This window comes from Mchenga conophoros, linkage group LG23 (assembly GCF_057382185.1).
Source record: "Mchenga conophoros isolate Kocher_MC1m ecotype Shallow Benthic linkage group LG23, M_conophoros_male_GT1.1, whole genome shotgun sequence".
In the NCBI taxonomy this organism is placed as follows: domain Eukaryota; kingdom Metazoa; phylum Chordata; class Actinopteri; order Cichliformes; family Cichlidae; genus Mchenga; species Mchenga conophoros.
In genome coordinates this window covers 52,823,798-52,847,882 of record NC_140547.1, presented here as the reverse complement: position 1 = coordinate 52,847,882, position 24,085 = coordinate 52,823,798, and the positions used below count along the sequence as shown (strand labels likewise).

Sequence of the window (24,085 nt, the reverse complement as noted above, 5' to 3'; positions counted from 1 at the left end):
GCTTTACCGCCCATTCTACTTTTGAAAAACCGCCTGCAGCCTGACAGCAAAGCCCTCTATTTAATTCATTTTGTAATTAAGGTATTTATGAAGGTTGGTTTTGAGGTTTCTGCATGTAAGGCAAAGCTTTTGAAATCTTGGTTTGGCTTTAACAAGAAACCAGAGAAGAAATGCTAATAAGAGAAACATGACTCTTCCCAGTCCCCATCAGTGTACTCTCTGCAGTATTTTGAATCAGCTGGAGGCTTTTCAGACACCTATGGGGACATTCTAATAAGTAATTACAGTTGTCTGTGCTGGAAGTGAGGCCACCTATGGCCACGAGCTGTGGGTAGTGACCGAAAGAACGAGATCGCGGATACAAGCGGCAGAAATGAGCTTCCTCCGAAGGGTGGCTGGCCTCTCCCTTAGAGATAGGGTGAGAAGTTCGGCCATCCGGGAGGGGCTCAGAGTAGAGCAGCTGCTGCTCCACATCGAAAGGAGCCAGCTGAGGTGGTTCGGGCATCTGACAAGGATGCCCCCTGGGCGCCTCCTGGGTGAGGTGTTCCAGGCATGTCCCACCGGGAGGAGGCCCCGGGGCAGACCCAGGACACGCTGGAGAGATTATATCTCTCGGCTGGCCTGGGAACGCCTTGGTGTTCCCCCGGATAAGCTGGAGGAGGTGGCTGGGGAGAGGGAGGTCTGGGCCTCTTTGCTTAGGCTGCTGCCCCCGCGACCCGGCCCCGGACAAAGCGGATGAAGATGGATGGATGGATGGATGGATGGATGTGCTGGAAGTAACAAAGACAAGGATTTTCAGGTCAACCTGACTTCAAAGTACAGGGTGGGCCATTTCTATGGATACACCGTAACAACATGGGATGGTTGGTGATATTAAAGTCCTGTTTGTGGCACATTAGTATATGTGAGGGGGCAAACTCCTCAAGATGGGTGGTGACCATGGTGCCCATTTAGGAGTCGGCCATCTTGGATACCGCTTTTGTTTTTCCAACAGGAAGAGGGTCATGTGACACATCAAACTTATTGGTAATGTCACAAGAAAAACAATGGTGTGCTTGGTTTCAACGTAACTTTATTCTTTCATGAGTTATTTACAAGTTTCTGACCACTTATAAAATGTGTTCAATGTGCTGCCATTGTGTTGGATTGTCAGTGCAACCCTCTTCTCCCACTCTTCACACACTGATAGCAACACCGCAGGAGAAATGCCAGCACAGGCATCCAGTATCCGTAGTTTCAGGTGCTGCACATCTCGTATCTTCACACCAGAGACAATTGCTTTCAGATGACCCCAAAGATAAAAGTCTAAGGGGGTCAGATCGGGAGACCTTGGGGGGCCATTCAACTGGCCCACGACGACCAATCTACTTTCCAGGAAACTGTTCATCTAGGAATGCTTGGACCTGCACCCATAATGTGGTGGTGCACCATCTTGCAGGAAACACTCAGGGAACGTGCCAGCTTCAGTGCATAAAGAGGAAACACATCATCATGTAGCCATTTCAAATATCCAGAGGCCTTGAGGTTTCCATTGATGAAGAATGGACCCACTATCGTTGTTCCCCATATACCACACCAAACCATCACTGTTTCATCTGGGTTGGATAATAAAGAGCGTCAGCTGCAGTGGAAATTTACGCTTCTAACAGTTCTGGATACGATCACTGGTCATTTTCTAAATCTTGACCAAAAACACAAACATTCAAAATATAGTCGTGCACATACAGTCACATAAAGGTTTCACAAGAGTCTTGATGCTCTGGTCATTCAAAATTTGGAGTCTGTTTAGTGTTTATTAACTGAACGTCAGCCACTTGGTATATTGTCTAGATTCTTTCTGTATTTAGTTATTGTGATTGCAATTTTTACCTTTTATTGTATTTGATTTAGATTGAGCTTTTATTTTATTATTGTATGTTTTTTCTGTTTAATGGTCCTCCTTTCCTTTCTTATTTATAGAACAATGCATTTATTTGGCTTTATTGAACATAACCCTAACCCTCGTTCCTGGTAGGTGTTGGACTCCATCAGGGCTGCCCTTTATCACCGATTGTGTTCATAATTTGTATGCACGAGGGCTTCTACTTGGGTGGTCCAGAATCTCATCTTTGCTTTTCACAGATCATCATCATCATCGTTTATTTGTATAGCACTTTAAGAACACACCAGGCAGACCAAAGTGCTGAACAACACAGATCAAAACAACAACCAAATTAAAAATACCATAAAATCATTACACACAATAAAATAAATAAGAAGGTGTCAGTTTCCTACAGAGTTAAAAGCCAGGGAATAAAAATAAGTTTTCAATCTGGACTTAAAGACCTGCACTGATGACGCTTGTCTAATTTGGAGGGGAAGGTTATTCCAGAGCATCGGAGCCGCAATTGAAAAGGCACGGTCTCCTCTGCATTTCAGCCGCGACTTAGGGACCGACAGCAGCAGCTGCTCAGCTGAACGGAGCGAGCGAGGAGGAACATGTGGCTTCAGCAAGTCAGATAAGATGATGTGGATTTGTTGGCTTCATCCTATGGTGGACTCCAGCTCATACTGGAGTGGTTTGCAGCCGAGTGTGAAGTGGTGGGAATGACAGTCAGCACCTCCAAGTCTGAGGCCATGGTCCTCAGCTGGAAAAGGGGTGGAGTGCCCACTCTGGGTTTAAGTATGTCAGGGTCTTTTTCATGAGTGATGGGAGAGGCGAGCAGAAGATTGACAGATGGTACTGTGGCTGCAGTGATGAGGATGCTGTACCAGTCTAAAAGCAAAGCTCTCCATTTACTGGTCAGGACATCCCCGCCCTCACTTATGTTTACAAGCTCAAGGTGTCCAAAAGAATGACATCATAGCAGTGGACAGAAGCTCTCTTGGAAGGGTGGCTGGCCTCTTTCAGGAAGCCCTCCTGGGCATTTCCTGGGAGAGGCATCCTTGTCAGATACCCAAACCACCCCAGCTGGCTCCTTTCAATGTGGTGGAGTAGCTGCTCTACTCTGAGCCCCTCATCCTATCTCTAAGGGCATGTCCCACTGGGACGAGGCGCTGGGGGAGACCTGCGACACACTGGAGAGATTATATCTCTCGGCTGGCCTGGGAACAAGCTAGACGTGATGCCTATGGAGAGGGAAGTCTGGGCTTAGGCTGTTGCTCCTGCAACTCGGCCCTGGATGAGCGGACAAAATGGATTAATGGATGGATAACCCATTTTGTTATTGCTTGTGTCAAACAATTTGGAAAAAAGATATATTATATTATAAATATAGATTATATCATTTTATCTTATTGCTTAAGTACATGGATCAAGGAGTTTAAGTTGAAAGATCTTAGCATATATAAAGAATATATAAGTGTTAAGGACAAGGCATAGCATATAAAAGATGGCTTACATAAACTGCTTCAGCTAGCTCACACAGATGACAAGTATAAGTGTACATTAGTCTATAGATCTGTTTATAGTCATGCAGTTCTGATGTATTTGATGTGACATCTGGAGCTAACTAATTGAGTCTCCCTCCTCAGTGAAGCATTTTCCTTTTTGCCAGTCTTTGTACTCCCATCTCTCCTTGACTGTTTCAACCTCTTCCTTTAAATACTTTCCTTTACGCTGTCATTTCACCAACAAGTGTCCTTGTCCTCTTTCCTTAGTCCAGAGGATACACCAAACACCTTCCTGACAGGTTCCTCACTAATTCAGCTGTAGTTTCCCAGCTGGTAACTCTTCCCTAGCATCTCAACTCCCTCTTGAACTCTGTGCGACGTTCCTCCTTCTTCAGCTCCCATCATTTAATCCTTGGCTCTGCCTTCACTTGATTACTCTTCTTGATGTCCAAAGCCATCCTACAGACTACCATCTGATGCTCCCTACCTACATCCTCCCCTGCCACCACCTTACAGTCTCCTACCACTTTCATGTTGCATTTTCAGCACGAGTCCACCTGTGTTCGCTTTCTTCAATGCTGACGTCCTCCTATCTGCCTCCCCCTTCTTAAAGTTCATGTTCACCACAGCCATTTCCATTCATTTCAGAAAATCTACACCATCTGACGCTCTGCATTTCTCTCCTTAACACCATGCCTCCTAAACACCTCCCCATCGCCTCTGCAGCCTTCACCTACATCCCCCTCACAATGCTCTCCACCCTGGGGAGACCCTCCTCCACTTCATCTAGCTCTCTTCTAGCTAACATCCGCCCATTGGACATACACGCTGACAACATTGCACATCACTCCTTTGATTTGCAGCTTCAAACTCAACCCTGTCTGACCCTCTCTTCACCTGCACAACACTATTCCCATACTCTTCCTGTCCACTACTCTATTTTTCCTTCTCCATGGTAGAATAGTTTGAATCCACCTCCAGTGCTCCTGGCTTTGCTTCCCTTCCACCTGGTCTCCTGTACACACACAAACACACTATATCTGCCTTCCTTCTCTACATACCATCTGCCATCTCCCTTTATCAGTCATAGTCCCACCTCTCACCTCCACACTCCTGCTTTTTTGTCACCCTCACTGCCTCCTAACACACCTTCCCCCCTTCCCCTTGTCTTGTCAGCAGGCTGTAGCTCAGGTAGACCAGCTCATCTGCTAGTTGGAGGGTTGGCAGTTCAGCCGCTGGCTGCTTCAGAATAGTGAACAATGAGCTGCTCTCCAATACAATCATCAGAGAGTCAGTGTTTGATAAGTGTTGTTAACTTGGGTCCCAACTGATATGGAAATCTCATTCCTAATAATCTGCATTTTTGATCTGGCACTGATTTTACACTGTTCTGTCCTCAGCATTTGTCTTGGGGAGCTTGGGAACAATAATAGGAATACACAGCAATTATTATTTGCTCTATTTTTTATTTTTGCCTCGTCAAAGTTATATCAATACAAGTATGAGCGTGTGCAATGTTACAATCACATTTAGCAGTGAACGTGCAATTGTATAGTTTTCCAGCAGATGGCAGTGCAGACTCTATGCGCAACGAGATTGAGCAGGTGAATGGTTTCTAATTTATTGTGAATGGTATTATTTGGAGATAGAAAATCGGTAAACACTATCAGATTTATTTTATTGCACTGAAAATAATAGCCAATAGGTTGAATTTAGAGTAAAGGATTTAGTGGTAGTTTAATAAAGCTTTTATATATCACATCCACAGTAAAGGGTTACTTTTTACACAGCTTTTTAAACTTTTCGAACCAACAACTTTTTAAAAAGTTTTTAATATTCTTTTATTATTATAAAAGAATATTAAAAACTGAAAGAAAGCAGAATGACATTTTCCAGTAGTTGTGCAACAGCCTTCAAGTTCTACAATTTTGCCAACAGAACTATATTTAAAAATGTTCTATTAGAAGCTATTTACAGGGGGAAAGTTTATAATTCTTCGTATTTATTTCTTGTATTTTCAAAAATCCAGTTGGGCGGGAAAATGGCGGAAGTTGCAAGTTTGCGGGTTGTGTGCTGTGCATGCGCGCGCCCCATTCTGTGAGCGCACGAGCAGGCTGCACCTCGAGGAAGAATCTCATCTGTGAAGACACTCAAAGTACGGTTATTCTACCTGGGCTAGTTTTACTACATTACTGTCACTTGTGAAACCAATTTTCGAAGAACAAGATGTAGTTATTATCAGTTTTATTAATCCCGTCGTGCTGTTTTTAGTTAGCGCTTCCAATGCTAACAGGTATCGCCTTTGACGTCCACTTGTAGTTTTTTTTGGTTTTGAGTGTATTCTCGAAACAGCGCTTTAAAAATTACTAATTTTAACTGTGCAAACACATGACTTAAAGCGTTATTTCGTGTTTGCGTCTAAATTGAGGGCGGAAGTTAGCCGCCGCCCTGCTCCCGCGTGCTCGATGTGTCTTGATTAGCTAGAAGAAGCGCGAAGTCATTTTCTGTACTTCAGAGTGAGCATTTAGAGCCACATTTGCTTTGCAACAGTCGACGTTTTGATTAAAGACACTTGCGCATTGTAAGTGTTTGTTAAAACAATTGTATTGTTTTAAGTGCATTTCACTTCTCGCGTGGTAGTCGTCACGTGCCAGATTCTCAGGAAAAGTTTAGCTTTTAATGTCGGAATGAAAGCGACAAAAAAAAAGGGGGGGGGGTGTCTTTGTTATCGTACGTGATTTACAAAATTTCTTGTGGTACTTTTTTCCTCAGGTGAGCAAGAATGGACGAGTGGGAAGAACAGGTAAGCTAGTGTAATATCCGAAGGCCACGCGTACGCACTTCGCTGAGCCAGTCAGGCAGCGTCCGACTGAAATTGCCCATGTTTACAGGAAACCGCTACCTCTGGTACTTGTGCACTCACCAGCCACACCTCAAATGCAGGTATGTTCCACTTCAGATTGTCTGCTTTAATTCTTTCTTCCAAGGGTTAAAATAAAGATTGGAGGCAGGTTAAGATTTATTTTGGTTTTATTCTGTATTTTAAAACATGTTTTTAGGTACACAAGGAGATTTCTGGAGCTCTGATCGTGGTGAATTTCAAAGAGGTGAGTGTAGAAAGACGATGGAGCCCTTACAGGAAGCGTCTTGCGTGACACTGAGGAGTGATTTAAATGTGTTCTTCCAGGTTGTGGTGGACGGGGCAGAGGAAGAGGAGGATTTAAAAACTCATCCTTCTCAGGTGCGCATTTAACACTCTGTTTAAGAAGTAGTATAATTGTCCTTTGAGCAAGTAAACGTATGAAAATTAGCATTATGTATGAGCTGTGAGGTGAAAAGCCAGTAGGCGTGTGTGTGTATGCCCGTCATTTGGCAAGCAATCATAGCTTTAAATAAAAAATATCCACCAACCTCTGGAGTTTCACCTGCAGCAATTAAGTTTCTTTTTTTGGTGACTGGTGAAGACCCATGTGAGCAAGGGAAACTGGATATGACATGCAAGGGCTGCATCTAAACACTGAAACTGACACTGTTTGGCATTTTAGTGGTGAAATTGTCCTGGATAATCCTCATTTCTGGATGACAAATTAGAGTAGATTTGATGTGGAAGAATGCTTTTTGGGATTGCATACAGCAGGGGTGTCCAATTTCAGGCCTCTAGTGCCTGTGCCCTGCAGGTTTTAGATCTCACCTTGGGTCAACACACCTGAATCAAATGATTAGTTCCTTAGCAGGCTTCTGGAGGACATGTTCAGGATGTAATTTATCCATTCAAATCAGCTGTGCTGGATCATGGACACATCTAAGACCTGCAGGACACCGGCCCATACAGTGTAAAAGATGAAAAGTGGAGGCAGTGTAATAGTGCATTAAACCTGTTTATCAGCCTCCATGGGATTAAAGCTGTTGTTGCACAGACAGTCCTGAGCTCAGAAAATACTTTTCCTGATGAACTTTTGGAGGTTTTCCTGATGACTTCATGGCCCTAATGTCTCAATTTGGCTCACTACTGAATAAAACGTGTCCGTTCTTGTTCATTTTGATCATTCTGTGTCAGATTTATGCACTGTGCTCAAGACATTACTCCATCAGTGTGTGCTTTCAGTCAGACCCAGCTCTTATTTCAAAATGACAATGTTTGCAGCTAGAACAGTTGCCCCCCGCTGCTCGTTTAAAGAATGTTGCGTTATGGCACTTGGCTCTAGTTTTCACACCACAAGGTTTGCTTGATACTGTCACACACAGTACTTATCACGGAGGTGCCAATGGAGGAGCATGCAGGTGGTGGGAGAAATGGTTATCACGTTGTAGTAGGTGCATTTAGACGATTGTCGAAGGTATCTAATTTTAGTTATCTGATTTTTTTTTTTTGATTTTTTTTAAGGTGCTGAGGACAGTGCAAACGGTAAGCATGAAGAGTATTACATGAGCTGTTGTAGTTTTCCTCATTGTGTTTCCTGAGCGTTGCGTTTCTTCCTTTCAGATGGTGACAGCCAGAATAATACAGCAGAAAGGAGTAGCTTCAGCCGAAGAGGAGGCCGTGGTGTGTGTGTGTGTGTGTGGGGGGGATATATACTGTTGGTCATCTCAGTGGAATGTTAGGCATTTGTAATACAGTTTCACAGATTATGAAAACTCTTCAAATTACAAATGCTGAAAGAAAAACCCTCAACTAGCAGTGTGAAAGAGGATTAACAAGCTCGTTCAGTCAGTAAAGCAGTGGTAATGCTGTGCCAGTATGCATGTTTATGCTGTAGTGAATAGAGCTGTTGATGGATGTAATATAAGTTGTGTTATCAGGGCGTGGCAGAGGATTCGGCAGAACGGATCACGGTGATTTTGACGGTAATAACTGGAATATTGACGTGTACGTCTGTTTGGCTTTGAGCTGGAACGCGTCTGACTTGATGTTCTTATTTTTACAGCCAATGAAGAGAATGGTGACCATACAAATGGTAGTGTTAATATTCCCATTAAGACACAAAAGTAGACTGAAAGAAATGCTTGTTTACAGTGTGAGCATTTTCTGCTTTTCAGTGTCGAGAGGAAGAAGAGGGGGCAGAGGAGGAAGCTATAGGCAAGGTACGAGTCTGATTCCACTCGTGGTGGGTTTTTTCCACTGCATGCAAATGCCACATTGACTCGTACTTGTTAGTGCTTTTTTACTACAAGCCTTAATCACACATTCACATGCATTCATACATGTATTGTTTTTCCTATGGCCTAAGCACTGTGTAAACTAAATGTTCACACACTCGCACTCCAGTGGGTGCACGTCGGGCTTCACCTGGGTTGGAAAAGCTGAGGGTCGATTAGTAGACTGCTGTGGCTCTGCAGACCTCCTGATAAATTTGATTGCAGTCAGTGTGGATTTTGAGTAAGAATAGCAGTTAATTGACTTGTGTTTTAAAGGTGGTGAGCAGGGTGGCAGAGGCGGCTTTGGAGGAGGTGAGTGAACGAGCAGTTCTGATCATGTGCAAATCTGTCAGAGGTGTCAGAAGTGTAATTTGTGTTGTGCTGCAGGCTACCGTGGGAAAGATGAAGAGGTCTTTGCTCAAGGTTGTTTTTCATTATTGACCTCAATGATTCAGTGCACATAGGTTTGAAAGATTTACTGATGTGGCTGGAATCTGTGTGTAACACAGGGAACCAGGATACACCTGCAGAGAAGACAGATGAGAGTGATAGTAAGTTAAACTTCCTGTTCACAGATCTGCAGCATGCCAGCTTTATCTTCCATTATGTGCAGCATTTCTGTTTCTCACTGCAGGACCCAGGGTTACCTACGTTCCCCCACCACCCTCTGAAGATGAGGAGTCCATTTTTTCCCATTATGAGTCCGGTGTCAACTTTGACAAGTACGATGAGATCTTGGTGGATGTCAGTGGAACCAACCCACCACCAGCTATAATGGTAAGAAATGTTAGGGGGCAATCCAGTAGGTACACAAATCTGTTATCAGCAGTTCTTTGCTGGCTTGGTACAAAACTGGTTACATCAGTGTGTGACACTGATGTATGCAAAGTGAACATTTTCATGCCTGTCTGAGGAAAGTGTGTAGTGAGGGGTTTTACAGCATTAAAACATCTATAATAATTGTAAAAGAAATAAAGTTGGGTACTTCGGATTTCACCTATCGCAGGTTATTTTTAGAACGTAACTACCGCGATAAACGAGGGATCGCTGTATACCATAAGGAAATGGAGCTGGCGTGTAATTTCTTTTCAAGTGGTCAGATCAGCTGTTCATGAAAGATTTTGTGTAACTAGTTCAGTCTACTGGAAAAAACCTGTTAAGATCTTATTTTTAAAGCCAAAGGAGCACACGTTGTGATTGCGATTCCATCACTTATTTCTCCTTGGCTCCGCTTTGAAAGTAAGCAGCTTATCAAAGACGTTATGTTTGTGTGAATGTAATTGCCTGCTGTGGCATGTTAGAGCCTGCATTTACTCAAGAAAAATAACGTATTATTTTTAATGTTAAACCAAGATGGCTGCCAAGTGGTGAGACTGTCTTGTAGAATTGAGTTTTATTATTTGAAGTTGATGTTTGTATGCATTTCAGGGACAGCTGTGAGCCATTTAACGATGCAAACGTTGAGTTGACAGAAAGGCGAGACTTTCTGCAGCCTGTAAGATGGCTGTTAACTTGTAGGACGGCACACAGGAGCAAGTTAATACACAAGACTTGCAACACTTGCGTTAGTTTCTAGTAGGGCTGTGCGATATGACAAAAATCTCATATCAGATAGAAGACATTTATCGTCCTGACAACGATATAAATCACAAAAATGTAACATTTTCTGTAAATTCTGTGAATCTCGGGCAGCTCGACTTGCGTTTAGTGTTTCCAGCTGCGCGTCCTTTACCTGAATTCAAGTATTTTAACCGATGCATGAAACGATACATTTTTAGACATAAGCTGTAACGGCCGCCGTTTTCTCTCAAACTTTGAGTCTAAGCTTTATTTTTTAGCACCTGACGGCTCTTTTTTTGCTTCTCATCCGTAAACTCTGCATACTCTTTGATGTGATTCAGTTTATTTTGAAAAGTCTCAACAGGATCTTGAGCTTTATTGTGAAAGGTTTACGTGGAAAACAAACAAGCGGACAGCAGAGCCACGCGATGATTTTACCGTTGCTAACAAAAACATATAAAAACAGGCGCTATTCGTCTGTAGTGTGGTTACATTAAATATAAGAGAAAGAGAGAACTGTAAGAAATTAATACAGCCACTACAGTGACCATCAAAGCCATGAAAAAATATTGCTGTAAACAGTTTATTTTACGACACCACGAAACAAACGACAGCATAATAGGAAACGACAGATGGTTTTATATCGTCATCTGATATATGTGGTTTAAAATGGAGCACTGTAACAAAAAATAATTTCCCCCAGGGATCAATAAAGTATTCTGATTCTGATTATAGTGAACAGCCCTAGTTTCTAGTATAACCGTGCAGATGGACACCATTCTGGTCAGATTTCTGGTGACTTCCCGCACTGGTTGAAGGAGCCGGCTCTGTTATAGTTGGAGCTGTTTGGAAGCAGCTCTAAGGCTGAGTTCAAACAGCTGCGTGAAACCTGAAGTAATTTAAAGCATGGTGTCACAACAATATTGACTTGCCCTCCATGCTGGTGTACATTTCTTCTGCTTTCTCTCAGACATTTGATGAAGCAGCGCTGTGCGAGTCCCTAAAGAGAAACGTCAGCAAGTCTGGTTATGTGAAGCCCACCCCTGTGCAGAAGCACGGCATCCCCATCGTTTCTGCTGGCAGGGATCTCATGGCCTGCGCCCAGACTGGCTCTGGTAAAACGGTACGGTTTGGGAGAGTTGAACCTGGGTGTAGACCTGCTTGTGGACAGAGGTTAAATGTGGTCTCCCTCCACCAGGCTGCCTTCCTGCTACCAATCCTTCAACAGCTGATGGCAGATGGCGCGGCGGCCAGTTGCTTCAGTGAGACGCAGGAGCCTGAAGCCATCATTGTGGCGCCAACTAGGGAGCTCATCAACCAGATTTACCTGGAGGCCAGGAAGTTTGCCTATGGGTGTGTTTCTTTGTCAAAGCCAAAGAATAAGTGAACTCCACCAACATGTAGATAGAAGGTAAATTCAAGATGTTTGTCTCCACTCTGCAGCACATGTGTGCGACCTGTTGTAGTGTATGGTGGGGTCAGCACTGGACACCAAATAAGAGACCTCTCCAGGGGCTGCAATGTGTTGTGTGGAACACCAGGACGACTGCTGGACATGATTGGAAGAGGAAAGGTAAGGCCGTTTAAAGGTACCATCGATTGGATGACAAAATTGTGCAGCGCTTTCAGATGCTAATAAATGTGTGTTCCAGGTTGGCTTGACCAAAGTGCGTTACTTGGTGCTGGATGAGGCTGACCGCATGTTGGATATGGGCTTTGAGCCTGACATGCGCCGCCTGGTGGGCTCTCCTGGGATGCCATTGAAAGAGAACCGTCAGACTCTGATGTTCAGTGCTACTTTCCCCGAGGACATCCAGAGGTCTGCTGCCAGTTTGTACTCCTGACATACAACCAGGTCTGAATGCCTGCCAGCTCATCTCAGTGTGTGTGTGTGTGTGTGATATATAGGCTGGCAGCTGACTTTCTAAAGACTGACTATTTGTTCTTGGCCGTGGGAATTGTGGGTGGAGCCTGCAGTGATGTGGAGCAGACATTTGTGCAGGTCACCAAGTTCGCTAAGAGGGATCAGCTTTTAGACCTCCTGAAATCAACAGGTATTTCAAGCTTCTGGGTTTCCAGTGTTGAGAAGAACTAAAGGTCAAAACAAACGATAGCTCAGTGTAACCGAACTGTGTGTTGTGGGTTTGTGCTGCAGGATCGGCGCGCACCATGGTGTTTGTAGAGACCAAGAGACAGGCTGATTTTATTGCCGTAATCTTGTGTCAGGAGAAGTTTCCAACTACCAGCATTCACGGGTAAGTGGTGTTTGTGTGTTTACTGTGGCTTTCATGGAGATGGTTGTCCTTTGTGTGACGTACTCACACATGCACTGATAACACAGTTCCACCCCCACACTTGCCTCTGTAAACTACCACTGTGCTATACTTAATTTTGTGCAATAACCCAAACTGTAAATAAATTGTGTGTATATATGTATATACATAGTTTTCTTTGTTCTAAATACTGTTCATATGCATATAGTGCTGCAGAAACTGTGCACCTCACCTTTCTTCCCCCACATGTCTGGAGATGCTCTAGATCTCACTGTACATCTATTCTATTCTATGTGCTGTGCTGGCTGCCAGTGACCGTGAGCAGTGGCAGCGAGAGCAGGCCCTTGGAGACTTCCGCTCTGGCAAATGTCCTGTCCTGGTGGCAACCTCTGTAGGTGCCCGTGGACTCGATATTCCAGATGTGCAGCTCGTGGTGAACTTTGACCTACCAAACAATATCGACGAGTATGTCCATCGTATCGGTAGAACCGGCCGCTGTGGCAACACCGGGAGGGCAGTGTCCTTCTATGATCCAGAAGCTAACAGTGAGTTGGCTCAATCACTGGTCACAATCCTGTCCAAGGTGAGAACGCTGCACTACAACTACACAATGTGCATCACCACAAGTGCGTAAGGTGAGACCTGAGTGCTTTAAGCGAGATGTTTGGGATTGGCAGGCCCAGCAGGAGGTTCCCTCGTGGTTAGAGGCGGCTGCGTTCAGCGGCCATGGCCCCTCTGGCTTTAACCCACCCAGGAAACATTTTGCCTCCACAGACTTGAGGAAGGTAACTGGTTCAAGTTGTTTTGCACTGAATTCTCTGAGATGTTGTAGTGTTTCACATTGTGGTCCTTCTTCAGGGTCCACAGGGAGGCCTTTTCCAGGACAGCAGTGTAACGAGCCAGCTGGCAGCACAGACGGCTGCTGACGATGAAGAATGGGAGTGAGAGCGGCGCAGTCGCAAAGCAATGATCCCAATTTTCTAAATTGTTGAGCTTGTTGGTGTTTTTAGTTTTGTTGGAAGAATAGTTTGTCACAGGCCAGAGAGTTAAAATGTTAGTACAGATAAAGTACTGTCATCAATATGTTGTAAAGTCTGTTTGTTTTGGGGTTTTCTTAGGTTTTTTTTTTTTAGGTTTTTTTTTTTAGTATGATTACTTTTTTGGAGTTAAACAGTTTTTGTGTAAACAGCGTGTCTTACTCAAAGCCAATCTCATTGTAGTTCTGTTTCTTATCTGAATAAATGTTTAAAGCAACACTTTCATTTATTACAGCCAGCTCAGTAGGTCCTTCAGGAATGATTCAAACACACCTGGAAAACCCAGCTGCTGCCTGGAAATCGATTAAATTCATTCATTCACATTCAATCCATTTCCAGACAGGTGCCGAGTCCCAGTGCGCAGTGGTCTGCTTCCAGTCCCAGAGATGGTTGATGTGGATCAGGAGGACCCAGCACCTCTCACGATGTATTCAATCACTGAGCACTGGGACCCAGAAGGGGCGTTTCCATGGAGGTTGCTGGGCTGAAGGCCTTTAATATCCACAGTATTCCTGAGTTCGTGCAATTACACCTGATTGAAAGCGGAAGATTAATTTTTTTTTTTTCCTGCTTGCACTGTTGATGCTTGCAGGGTTACACCTTCAGTGTTCATAAGTTTCTCTCACTGCAGCTTCTTTCACTTGGCTGAAATAGCAACACGTGGATACACTAGGTATGTTTTAATAAGTGGCGAGGACCAAATGATACCTCCCACGGACTGATGATGTAAAACTATGGCCCAGTGTTCTCTAGGTCAACATCAAGAGCACCAAGGTGTACAACTACCTGCAACAAAATTGATCAAGTACTGCTCTTTATTTTTCTTAACGCAGCCATAGAGGGCGCTGTTTGTAAACTGAAACATGCTGAAATTAATGGCAACATTTTTCTACATTTAGCTCCAAACCTGATAGAAGTAACTTTTAAGTTTAAACTGCAGATGTCTATTATTAAAAGATACCTCCGTTATAAAGCTTTCAAATGTATTAAAATGTTCATATATTTTTGTATCACATGCCATTACATCCTGTCACACACACACACATGCTAATAAGTAAGCTTGAAAAACAGGAAATGCTATGCAACTGTCTCTTGGTATAAATAAATCTGACTGCAATGCCTCGGGTGTGAGTATCACTCGATCACTCACCCGTGCACGTAGCTCTATGAAACTCCTTATGACTGTCTTGTATTCCTTCATCGTATTTAAAAATGTCACACGCCACTGACAAAACCTTATAAAAAAACATGTTTGGGTTTTGTTTGTTTTTTTTTTTAGTCACTTTTTCCAACATTTACATTTGTTACAGGAAGCTAAATATTTAGCACATTTATTCTACTGGTCAATGGAAATACTGAAATAAAAGCCCTGCTCTAAAGTAGCTGTAGTGGTCAGGTTGTGACTGCTCTGCCTTGATGGTCACTTCTCACCAGGATGTCCAGCAATTTAGCTGAAAACATGGGCAGAGCCGTTTTGGTTCAGCAGCAGTGCCCTTCAGCAGCTGTTCTGTACATTACTAGAACAAATTAAAAATGAAAAGACTCGAATGAAGGTGAAGGGCAGACTTTCATCTTTAATTCAGTGGGTTGGACAAAAAGACTGCATAAAGATGTGAGGAACTAAAGTTCCTTTTCAACAGAATCCCTTCATTTCAGAGACTCATTAGTATTTGGACAAATGAACTTTAAGTGGAATGTTCATTTCTATTACTTTATTCAAACGCTGCCCAATCACTGTGACTACATTTAGCTGGATGTGGGCTGACTGTCTCTAAACACCTCAGTTCATCCAGCTGCTTCTGTCCTGTGTCACGTCATCAATAAACACTAGTGTCCCAGTGGCAGCTGAGCCCGCCCAAACCATCACACTGCCTCCGCAGTGTTTTACAGATGATGTGAGTTGTTCCACACCTCCAAATTTTTTTTCTTTTCCATCATTCTGGTAGAGGTTTCATGTGTCCAAAGCACGTTTGTCCAAAACTGTGCCGGCTTTTTTACATGTTTTTTTTTTTTTAACGAAGTCCAATCTAGCCTTCCTATTCGTGAGGCTGCAGCGAACCCTCTGTATTTACCTTCATATAGTCTTCTCTTTATGGTAGACTTTGAAATTGATACGCCTGCCTGCTGGAGAGTGTTGTTCACTTGGTTCACTGTTGTCATGGGGTTTCTCTTCACCATGGAAATGATTCATGTAGCAATTTCTCTGATTGGTTGTTCTGTTCAGTTCTGTTGGACCACATGTTGCCTGTTCACAGTAAAATTTCCAAATGCGAACACTACACCTTAAATCATCTCCAGGCCATTTATCCGCTTAATTGATAACAACATAACGAAGGAATTGTCCATACCTGCCTATGAGCCTTCGAGTCCCTTGTCCAATTACCTTTGTTGCCTTCAAAAAGAGGGTAAGACGAAGAAACTCCTAAATGCTTCATCCAATTCCAACATGGATAATCAAAGCTGAGTCTGCACATCATGTCCATGATATAACTATAAGCGGAATATGTTTCAGTAAACGAAACTCGTCAGTGTCCAAATATACACGGACCTAGCTGCAGGCCTTTTCTACTCTGAGTGCTCAGAGCACTTTGTACGACACATCTCAGTTACACATTCACAGCAAACACATTAGTGCTTTTTCTGTCCAACATTCACACACAGTCACAGTCAGATAAACCCACTGGGAGCTGTAGAGCACCCGCAGATCAAATCGCCAACTTAGTAGACAAACCCGCTCTAGCCACGCCCACGCCACACGTTTTGTGGTGTAATGTCTCCTTTAATTATCAGTATTTAAGACATCAACATTTTGATTTGACACACATGAGTGAAGTGCTAATCTACACGATAAAAATGGTTCAGTGCTCTGTGTAATGGGTAGACCATAGTATCATAGTCTGAGTCTACACGTTCCATGAAAGGGTAACAGAAGCCTTAGGGATGTATCTGTGTTTGCATTTCAGGTTCCTCTTCCATCAGTTCCTCAAGCTCGTGCTCCACACTCATGTTTTGTGTAGGAAAAACAAGACCTGCAAACACAATACAAAAGATGTTGTGTGCTCGCCCTTGTCTTCAGCATCAACGTTACGCATACCGAGAGGAGATTTAAGAGCAAAACCAGCACAAGATGCCTTATTGGGAAGATCTCACTGGTCTGAAGCACAACAATCTTCAGAAAGCTGCACAGGAAAACATTTGATATTGCAGTGCAGAGATATTTACTTTCTGATTCATACAAGGTACATCTGAAAAATGGAAGCGGTGAACATGCTGAATGGAAACGTATTGAAACTGTAAGCTTGATGACCAGTTTGATTTTGTGACTGCAGTGAGTATGAACAGAATTCCTGTGGTGTTTGTTTGATTCACAAGGACATCATTAATGTGTCTGATTTTAATGTTTACAGATCATCACAGCCAAGCGGGGACATGTGCCCAACTTTCACTACTTTATTTGAGTGGAATTTAAAGATCATTATGGTGATTTTGATTTCAGTCCATTTTCTTACCAAGACATCGCCATGAAACGAGTGCTGGGAACAGAAAAAGGGAAGAACACGAATAACTGAACATTTCTAGGCTGAAGCTTTTGCCCTACAACACATTCTGGATGACAACACGTTTTAATAATATTTCACCAAAACAATGTTTCATGAACAAAGATGATTATACTTTTATTTCATGAATGAAGAGTTATGGAGGAAATGATGGTTGTAAATTTCTCCAGTGTGTGGAAAGTAAGCAGAAACTCACATGTCCGTGAGTCAATCCAGGACTACGTGACACACAGATGTATGAAAGCTTACAACTGACGAGCAAAGCACAGACAGAACCTCTGTGTTTTTATAAATACATTAGTCGTCATATAGCTCTATTTTCGAGCCACCAGGTTAACGGTAGTTTTCCTTTGATTTGACATAAGGAGCTGACAGACACTTGGAGAAAGGATGAAGAGGCATTTGTGAAGGCTTTTGCTACTAGGAGCAGCAAAGTTGCAGCCATAGGTTTTCAAGCAGCTCCTAAAATAACATTCATTCATGATGAAAGCAAACATCTGCCCATTGCGCACACATGTGCAAATGAGCTTCTGTGTTTTGTAAGTGAAACAACAATGGCTGATGATGATGCAGCACTCACCACTCACACTTGGAAAACAGTAAATGTCTCGTAAGCTGCAATAACATTTGGTTATTCTGGTAATCTGATGCCTTATGAACCCTTCAGCTCCAAATTTAATTTAGATATCAAGGAACAATATCAACCCCCGGACCCACTCCGGGTCGGGGATGAGTTCCTGCCCCAAGTGGAGGAGTTCAAGTATCTCGGGGCCTTGTTCGCGAGTGATGGGAGAAGGGAGCCGGAGATCGACAGACGGATTGGGGCTGCAGCTGCAGTAATGCGGACGCTGCACCGGTCTGTCGTAGTGAAGAGGGAGCTGAGTGTAAAAGCGAAGCTCTCAATTTACCGGTCGATCTACGTCCCTACCCTCACCTATGGCCACGAGCTGTGGGTAGTGACCGAAAGAACGAGATCGCGGATACAAGCGGCAGAAATGAGCTTCCTCCGAAGGGTGGCTGGCCTCTCCCTCAGAGATAGGGTGAGAAGTTCGGCCATCCGGGAGGGGCTCAGAGTAGAGCAGCTGCTGCTCCACATCGAAAGGAGCCAGCTGAGGTGGTTCGGGCATCTGACAAGGATGCCCCCTGGGCGCCTCCTGGGTGAGGTGTTCCAGGCATGTTCCACCGGGAGGAGGCCCCGGGGCAGACCCAGGACACGCTGGAGAGATTATATCTCTCGGCTGGCCTGGGAACGCCTTGGTATTCCCCCGGACAAGCTGGAGGAGGTGGCTGGGGAGAGGGAGGTCTGGGCCTCTTTGCTTAGGCTGCTGCCCCCACGACCCGGCCCCGGACAAAGCGGATGAAGATGGATGGATGGATGTGCTGGAAGTAACAAAGACAAGGATTTTCAGGTCAACCTGACTTCAAAGTACAGGGTGGGCCATTTATATGGATACAGCGTAACAACATGGGAATGGTTGGTGATATTAAAGTCCTGTTTGTGGCACATTAGTATATGTGAGGGGGCAAACTCCTCAAGATGGGTGGTGACCATGGTGGCCATTTAGGAGTCGGCCATCTTGGATACCGCTTTTGTTTTTCCAACAGGAAGAGGGTCATGTGACACATCAAACTTATTGGTAATGTCACAAGAAAAACAATGGTGTGCTTGGTTTCAACGTAACTTTATTCTTTCATGAGTTATTTACAAGTTTCTGACCACTTATAAAATGTCTTCAATGTGCTGCCCATTGTGTTGGATTGTCAATGCAACCCTCTTCTCCCACTCTTCACACACTGATAGCAACACCGCAGGAGAAATGCCAGCACAGGCATCCAGTATCCGTAGTTTCAGGTGCTGCACATCTCGTATCTTCACACCAGAGACAATTGCCTTCAGCCGGATAAGCTGGAGGAGGTGGCTGGGGAGAGGGAGCTCTGGGCCTCTTTGCTTAGGCTGCTGCCCCCGCGACCCGGCCCCGGACAAAGCGGATGAGGATGGATGGATGGAACAATATCAAAGTTATTAAAGCAAATCCAGAACCTGTTGTGTCCACCTCTTAAAATCTGCATCATAACTATAGGAGTCCAAGGTTTCCTGAACTTCTGCTTAATGGACTTTCTGTTAATGATAGAAAGTTGTCCAATAAGAACATTATTTATCCGAGAGCTGCGTTCATTCTTAGCTAACAGATCAGCTCCTCACCTCCAATCTAGACAAGTTGTGAATGAACTGATTGATAGTGTTTAACCATCAAGACCCTGCTGGCTGCTCTTTCTGTAACGAAGATGCAGCTACACTGTTGTTTGGCTTCATCTAAAGACACTGTATTGATTGGTTGTTTCACAGCAAAACCAGAATATCGACCTTTAAATTAAATTATTAATCTGTGGTCAATTTTTTATACACAAATGCCGTTATTTAAAAACTCGCCCTTGAAATTCATAAAATGTCCAAAAATGTTAAGCCAACCGCACATTTCATCTAATTTTGTTTTGTAATTTACTTTTTTGAATTATTATTTCAATATATGTAATTTGATTCTTGTCACCATGTACTGCTGGTCCTTTTCTTTCTGCTCGTGTCTGTTTGTAGCGCTGCTGAGTCTGAAGGATTTGCTGCGCCAAGTTTTTGTTAAAACAAAAAACGGCAGCCCCGCAGCCGCCTTCATCCGGGACCTACGGGGCGGGGCAGTTGAGCCTGTCGTTTGTGAAGGGAGCAATTTGATTGGACGGTTTTAATGTTTTCCCTTTCAAACGCGCTCTGAACCGGAAGCTCTAAACGAGCCGAGAACTTGCAGCGCGCAGTGCTTGAATCCGAGTAACGGCGGCAGCGCTCAGGCTGGCGGAGACCATGAGAGGAAGAACTCAGCGCAAGGTAGGACTGAATGAACACGCAGTCAGAGCTTCCACTGTCAGAGACAGGTGTGAGGCTTCACGCGTGGTTTCTGTGACCGGCAGGTGGTGACGTCAGGAAGGCTGACGGGAGCAGCCAGAGGGGGTCTGTGAGTACACCCGCCTTCATGTAGCGTTTTCTGTGTCTGCATGTGTACGTGTGCCTGTTAGCGCTCTCCTCACTGTTGTTTTCAGAGCCAGCTTAAATCCAGGAACAGCTGCCTGCCCTGAGCCCGCCTACTCCCTGTACTCCACCGACTCCGAGGGCCAGGTGATGAGACCGTTCACGCCCCGCCCACATTATGTATACGCAGACCACGGGTGGCGACATGTGAAGCTAACACTTTTATTATGAGTTCTCAGGATTTATTCACCTGGTTGTGTAGCAGTACTAAATATTAACAGTGTCATCTAGGACGGGTATCACATCCAGGCATGACCGAGTCTTTGCCACAACACACACCTCAGGGTAGTAAACATGGGGAGGTGAACAGAGGAAATCTAGCACTTCCACAAAGTCAGAAGGCTTGACAGACAAACCACTAACCCACACTACCGCATCATCGGCTCGGTGTCTGAACACATGTCAATAAACCGGACGTGTCTGCCCCCAGGTCATCAGTCTGCACAAGGGCCTGGACCGCTGTGCTGCCCTGCTCAGTGGGATCCTTCAGGCTGATAAGGCAGGTCAGAGGAGCTTCCTAATGCTGTAGATCAGCTCAGTTTGTTACAAGTCACAGTACAAAAGCTTAAAGTATCAACCTGTTCCTGTGTGGTTACACTGAGGATTTTCTGTATAAGTTAGATCTGTCCAACACTTACTGGTTGAATGCAACATAATAGTACTCTGTGTGTGTGTAAGTGTCTCCGAGGCTTCACAGAACAGTAAGCAGTGCAGCAGCCAAACCAAGGCTTTCCACATCAACGGGGAAAAAGAGCTTGAAGAAAGGGCCTCCAAAGGCAGGTGGGCGTGTTCGAGGTTTGCTTTACTGCACACTCTTACAAGACAGTCGCTGAGAACTAAATGACATAAAGGTCTCGTGTTAATTCCACTGTGGGACTATAAACTGCAGAGGACAGGATTACATTGATGGTGTCCAAAAGCTTTTAGGATTTTCGTTCATTTGTTCTGGAAAATGGATTCAAGGCTTATAACTTAGCAACAGTTGCTTAGAGCCGCCTCTAGGAGCCCCTCAAAAGTAGAGCTGAACCATCCATGTCCTGTTGGTCACATGAGGCAGAGACTAAGAACGGACCCCCGACGTCCCTCCCCAGCCACCTCCTGCAGCTCATCTGGGGGAACACTAAGACATTTCCAGGCCAGCTTAGAGATATCGTCTTTCCAGTGTGTGATGTGCCAGGGCCGCCTTCTCGTGGGACATGCCCAAACACCCAGGAGGCATCATAATGAGCCACCTCAGGTTCCTCCCTTTGATGTGGAACTGCAGCAGTTCCACTGCGAGTCCCTCCTGAACGACTGAAATTCTACTCTCACACTAGAGGAGAGCCCGGCCACCCTTTGGAGGAAGCTCATTCTTTTAATCAATCACTAACAATCAATCAGGACATGAGCACCAACAAACTGATTGGCTGATGCACACATCAGGCAGGATTGCAGATGCAGCTTTATAAATATGTGAGAAAACACGTGTAGAAAGTCTAATGTTAATCATTCCTCCACCTTCCAGGCCAGAAGAGCGCGTCAGGCCAGCATGGATCGGACAGCAGAACTCCACGAGGACACCCGTCTGCCCGTCCTGCACCACATTCAGGAGTGAAGCTACATCCACCTCAGAAACCATGTCCCACCCAGCTGCAGTCTCACTTACTTTCACCTCGGCTTCTTCCTCGCACCGTCAGTCCGCCCCGGCACGAGGCGTCCGTCCTTCTGTCTGTGCGTCAGTCCTCCTCTCTCTCGAGCCATCGGACTGCCTGCCGGCCTGACTCTGAGACGCCTCGCACTGCGTGTGATGAAGCACCAGAGTTTGTTCCTGTGAGAGACACGCACACCCAGAGCCCCAGCACACACACTCTCACACATGCACACGGAGACAGCTGCAGTATGAAGATGGCACACTTCCAGCTGGAGCCTGGACAGGCTGAGGGGAGCAACACTGAGGCACAAACAAAAGCTCACAAGCTTCAGCATCTGTTCGCACAACTCAAGCCTCTGATTGCTGGACAAGGTAAAGTGACTGTGTGCATCTCACCCCTGGACCCTGCCAGACATCACTCACACAAACACAACCTCTGTGATACCTGAATGCATCGAACACTAAGCTACATGTCACTGATGTGGGAGCTCAGCAAAGTTCTGCTGACGTGGACTTCTGCTGTAGTCACACACAGGACGTGAGCCTCTGTGTCACACGTGCTGACGATGTCACACTGTGTGTGTGTGTGTGTGTGTGTGTGTGTGTGTGTGTGTGTGTGTGTGTGTGTGTGTGTGTGTGTGTGTGTGTGTGTGTGTGTGTGTGTGTGTGTGTGTATCAGGCAGTGTAGCAGAGAGCCTACTCAGTCATCTGGAGCAGATGGTGTCCACAGCACAGATGAATAATAGTGCTTCAAACATCCAGAGTGTGTCAGACCTGCACAGGTGAGACACACGACGTCCTTCACTTCACTGGACTCTGACGTTTTTGGTATAACGTACGTGTGTGTGTGTGTGTGTGTCCTAGGTGTGTGAGGAACCTGGACCAGCAGCCAGAGATGGAGAGACATCAGAACCAGGCGATGCTCTGTAACTGTAAATTGTGTGACAGTCATAAATAGTTGTGTATTTATTTCATTTGTATTAAAATAACACAGTCAGCTCGAGCTGCGTCACACTAAGGTAAACCCAACAACAGACACACTGTGATTTTACTGTTGGGTTCAGTTTGGTCAGTCAGGGTAAAAAGCTTTAACTGACTGGGGAGTAATTGAAAAGGTCTCCACAGGGCAGAGACTTCAGGAAGAGCTCACTGCTGCTCAGTCCAGGCTGCAGGAACTCCAAGATGACCTGACGGACCTACGGCAAACCCTGCAGGACACACAGAGCCAGCTGAGAGACCGAGAGGCTGAAACTGCACTCGTTAAGATGGGTACGCACTCGCAGTGAGTCCTGCTGATGATCTGAGCTGTGGGCTCTTTGTGATGAAATCACCTCCATTATCAAAGTGAAAGACACTGCCATGAACAACATCGTGTGTGTGTGTGTGTGTGCGCAGAGCTGGAGGCCAGTAAGAGTAGGTTACTGGACAGTGAGCGGGAGAGGAGTAAGCTGGCCTCGCTGGCACAACAAAGGCTGAAGGAGATGGAGCACCTCCACAGGTGGGCCTGTGTGGGTGGGCGTCACCCCCCAGAATGAGCCTTACAGCTGAAAGTGTGACACGATTCAGAACTGTTCCTCACTCATGTCGTCTTCTGCTTCAGTCTCCTCTCAGCAGATCATGCTGTTGACAGCTCTGTGTCAGAGACGAGCCAACACCAGCACAGACGGATGCCAGCGCCCCCTACTGACCACATCGCCCAATACCTGAAGTCTCTTAGCCAGATAGCGCCTGTGCAGTGTGTGGATGCAGAGAGAGATTCAGACTCGGCACATCTAGACGTCACAGCTCAGAGGAGAGAAGATCGTGCAGGGACTCGGCCCGAGTCTGATCGTGAGCGGTCCGCTGGTCCAGGTGAAGCCCTGCGGCCAGAGGACGCTCGCAGGCAGCTGTTTAACTCCACGCTGTCCCAGAGTGAAACGGAGTCTGTGTGGTCTGATTTGACCTTTGACACCAGAGACGAAGCAGCGTTCAGAGACGGCCTGGCAGCTTTGGACGCTAGCATAGCCAGTCTGCAGAAGACTATTAAGCTGGACCTGAGGCGGTGACCGTGCTGGTCTTTGTATTCATCCATGTTTGGGCCGTGCTGATGAACTGTTCTGTAAAGTGTTGTTTAAGATTGGGAATAAAGCTGTTTTTATGAATGTCTTCATGGACAGACACTGCTTTGTTCTGCTGCTCGTGGAGGTTTACAACTTTCTAACAAGTCATAACATACAGACAGAACATACACCAAAAATGATCCTTCATTCTGGCGGCCGGGACACTCAAACTCCTCAGGTTAGTGAATTTGCACAAGAAAGCAGAAAATGATCAGCATGAACCCAAAGTGCCGTCTGAGAGAAGAAACCTGGACTGCAGGGAAAGTATTGAGATGATCCCAGAGGCAGTGCAGGTGCATTATCTCTGGGGTCAATATAAATGTAGACGGGCAAAATAAATCCAGC

The 24,085-nt window shown here is 45.1% G+C and overlaps 2 protein-coding genes across 5 annotated transcripts; both read left to right on the top strand.

Annotated features, from left to right (window-relative positions):
* Positions 1-5,408: 5,408 nt before the first annotated feature.
* On the top strand, positions 5,409-13,597 carry ddx4 (DEAD (Asp-Glu-Ala-Asp) box polypeptide 4). Of its 3 annotated transcripts, none has more exons than XM_085265303.1 (23): positions 5,409-5,527; positions 6,145-6,175; positions 6,264-6,315; positions 6,432-6,479; positions 6,560-6,613; positions 7,757-7,777; positions 7,856-7,915; positions 8,173-8,217; positions 8,298-8,327; positions 8,410-8,454; positions 8,785-8,820; positions 8,896-8,931; positions 9,018-9,059; positions 9,143-9,285; positions 11,039-11,191; positions 11,267-11,421; positions 11,512-11,641; positions 11,721-11,887; positions 11,977-12,122; positions 12,224-12,323; positions 12,654-12,924; positions 13,019-13,126; positions 13,200-13,597. In XM_085265303.1, the coding sequence occupies exons 2-23, from the start codon at positions 6,155-6,157 to the stop codon at positions 13,284-13,286; spliced, it is 1,950 nt and encodes a 649-aa protein (XP_085121429.1). In that variant the 5' UTR covers positions 5,409-5,527; positions 6,145-6,154; the 3' UTR covers positions 13,287-13,597. The 3 variants fall into 3 exon arrangements, with proteins under 3 accessions (XP_085121429.1, XP_085121431.1, XP_085121430.1); XM_085265305.1 differs by lacking the exon at positions 5,409-5,527 and adding an exon at positions 5,647-5,665; XM_085265304.1 differs by lacking the exon at positions 5,409-5,527 and adding an exon at positions 5,860-5,953.
* A 6,090-nt stretch (positions 13,598-19,687) lies between these two features.
* Positions 19,688-23,786, top strand: ccdc14 (coiled-coil domain containing 14). Of its 2 annotated transcripts, none has more exons than XM_085265635.1 (11): positions 19,688-19,810; positions 19,894-19,937; positions 20,023-20,098; positions 20,442-20,514; positions 20,690-20,791; positions 21,516-22,013; positions 22,321-22,423; positions 22,506-22,567; positions 22,767-22,910; positions 23,037-23,139; positions 23,242-23,786. In XM_085265635.1, the coding sequence occupies exons 1-11, from the start codon at positions 19,787-19,789 to the stop codon at positions 23,684-23,686; spliced, it is 1,674 nt and encodes a 557-aa protein (XP_085121761.1). In that variant the 5' UTR covers positions 19,688-19,786; the 3' UTR covers positions 23,687-23,786. The 2 variants fall into 2 exon arrangements, with proteins under 2 accessions (XP_085121761.1, XP_085121760.1); XM_085265634.1 differs by having other exon boundaries at positions 22,506-22,573.
* Positions 23,787-24,085: the final 299 nt, after the last annotated feature.

Coding starts and splice junctions, on each gene's coding strand:
- ccdc14 (XM_085265634.1), top strand. CDS start 19,787: ATGAGAGGAAGAACTCAGCGCAAG. Junction 19,811..19,893: donor GAGGAAGAACTCAGCGCAAG/GTAGGACTGAAT, acceptor TGTGACCGGCAG/GTGGTGACGTCAGGAAGGCT. Junction 22,911..23,036: donor AACTGCACTCGTTAAGATGG/GTACGCACTCGC, acceptor GTGTGTGCGCAG/AGCTGGAGGCCAGTAAGAGT.
- ddx4 (XM_085265303.1), top strand. CDS start 6,155: ATGGACGAGTGGGAAGAACAG. Junction 8,455..8,784: donor AGGAGGAAGCTATAGGCAAG/GTACGAGTCTGA, acceptor TGTGTTTTAAAG/GTGGTGAGCAGGGTGGCAGA. Junction 12,925..13,018: donor TGGTCACAATCCTGTCCAAG/GTGAGAACGCTG, acceptor TGGGATTGGCAG/GCCCAGCAGGAGGTTCCCTC.